Source organism: Peromyscus leucopus, chromosome 6 (genome assembly GCF_004664715.2).
Source record: "Peromyscus leucopus breed LL Stock chromosome 6, UCI_PerLeu_2.1, whole genome shotgun sequence".
NCBI lineage: Eukaryota > Metazoa > Chordata > Mammalia > Rodentia > Cricetidae > Peromyscus > Peromyscus leucopus.
In genome coordinates this window covers 68,615,881-68,617,830 of record NC_051068.1, presented here as the reverse complement: position 1 = coordinate 68,617,830, position 1,950 = coordinate 68,615,881, and the positions used below count along the sequence as shown (strand labels likewise).

At 49.9% G+C, this 1,950-nt stretch overlaps 1 protein-coding gene across 1 annotated transcript; it reads right to left on the bottom strand.

Moving 5' to 3' along the window:
• Positions 1 to 323: 323 nt before the first annotated feature.
• On the bottom strand, positions 324 to 1,504 carry LOC114707940 (protein S100-A8-like). The gene is made up of 3 exons (XM_028890852.2): positions 1,404 to 1,504; positions 683 to 845; positions 324 to 520 (listed from the first exon to the last, which is right to left on the bottom strand). The coding sequence occupies exons 2-3, from the start codon at positions 821 to 823 to the stop codon at positions 392 to 394; spliced, it is 270 nt and encodes an 89-aa protein (XP_028746685.1). The 5' UTR covers positions 824 to 845; positions 1,404 to 1,504; the 3' UTR covers positions 324 to 391.
• Between the last annotated feature and the right edge of the window lie 446 nt (positions 1,505 to 1,950).

Here is a 1,950-nt window from a genome sequence, read left to right as displayed (position 1 = left end):
AACTTCCTAAGGCGTTTAACTAGAAACTAAACTATGCCCCACAGCATCCGTTTACCAACTCTCTACTCCCAAATCTCCCATGTAGGAGTAACCAGTAAAACTATGAGGTCTAAGTTATAGACTTTAAATTTTTTTAAACCCTAGAACCACTGGCTCAAATTTCAGAGGCCAGAAGACACTCGGAACAATTTGGGGGGTGGGGAGGAGAGGGACAGTCACTGGCTGGGGAGGACTGGAGAGTCCTAAGCAGTAAAACAACAGGCTTCTTCCTTCCAATTCTCCAACCCTTCCTTCACCCCCAGTAAAGCAGAGACTCAGAGAGGCCTGAGGTATGACAGCTTTATTGCTCTGTAGACATGTTCAGGGGCCCAGCCCCAGGCCAGAAGCTCTGCTACTTCTTGTGGCTGTCCTCATGGGCTGCCAGGCCCATCTTTATCACCAACACAAGGAACTCCTCGAAGTTAATCGCGTTGTCCTGATTGATGTCCAACTCTCTGAATACGGCTTCAGCCTTCTTCCTCTGTCAAGAAGAGTGAGAAAGAAAGCCAGACTGTAAAGATTTTAGAGAAAACTAAGCACAGGCTATCTGTAGATGAGCATTGGCTATCTGTAGAAAAGGCAGCATGGAGGACCAGCCATTTCAGCACCATTAGAGAACCCCAAGAACGCAGCACCTCCTCACCTGCATGTACTGAGGACACTCAGTGGTGAGCATCTTCTGCAGATCATCCCTGTAGAGGGCATGGTTATTCCCTTTTACCTGGGAATACTTGTGGTAGACATCAACCATGCTTTCCAAGGCCTTCTCTAGATCAGACAGCATTATAGCTAAAGATTGGCTTCACCTGAAAGAAAGGGCCCCAAGGGATGGTGCTGCAGTTACGGCAGGGTGAAGACTGAATGGATGGCCACAAGGTTTGGGACCCAAGAAGTAGCTTTGGCTTGGCCTGTACCACCCAGATTACTAAATGGCTCTCTCTCTCTCTCTCTCTCTCTCTCTCTCTCTCTCTCTCTCTCTCTCTCTCTCTCTCTCTCTGCTTTCTCTCTCTCTCTCTCTCTCTCTGGCTTTCTCTCTCTCTCTCTGGCTTTCTCTCTCTCTCTCTCTGGCTTTCTCTCTCTCTCTCTCTCTAATGGGAAGAGATAGGATGGAGCATTGGAGGGACTTCAGTACACACACACACACACACACACACACACGAATGTAGCAAACTCCACACAAAACACTCCCTGCCCTCTTCTACTAAACACTGATCCACTCCTTCCTCCTCCTTCATCCTCAAGCATTTGATCTGTGCTAAGGACTTCCCCAAGCTTCCTTGCCCTCTCAGAGAAGGCTACTCCATCCCCCAACCCTCCCTAAGGGAAGCCTACAGTGGGAGATAGACTCACACAGCTCTACTTACCCGATGTCCCTGAGACAGAGCTGACAGAGGGCATGTGAAGCTAAGCATCAGCTGCTTTTTATAGCCGAAAGCCTGGCCAGCTGCCCGCAGCCTCAGGATATGGAGACAGCACTCTTCCCTTCCAGAGTTGCCACAGTCTCTGTTTCCCAACTGGGCCCATGTGGCAATCACTGAGCACAGTAGGCATTTCTGAGCCTGAGGAAGTGGGAGTGTTGGGACAGGTAAGACATTTACCAGACAGGAGTGCCCAGCAGGAAGAACCAAGATGGGGCGTGGCAATCAGTCCTTTTCTGGGCCCCTGGCACCCCATCCCTGTGTCCAGACAGAGTCCCAGTCTTAGCCCCCCCCCTCTTGCCATTGCTGATCCTTTGCCTTTGTGTCCAGTCTACATCTCTGAAGGTGGGTGTTGCTGTGAGAGTGTGGGTGCACAGAAGACACAGCTTCCATCGGGTCCTCAAAGTGCCAAAGACCTCAGAATCATTAACACTGGTCCTAGATACTGGATTTCAGTACATTTGGAGTACTGCTGTTGGCTTGTATCTGGATG

Excerpts from the sequence above, each read along its gene's own strand:
- LOC114707940 (XM_028890852.2), bottom strand. The coding sequence starts at position 823 with ATGCTGTCTGATCTAGAGAAGGCCTTGGAAAGCATGGTTGATGTCTAC. Across the intron at positions 521-682 it reads AGTGTCCTCAGTACATGCAG|AGGAAGAAGGCTGAAGCCGT; the intron begins GTGAGGAGGTGC and ends TCTTCTTGACAG.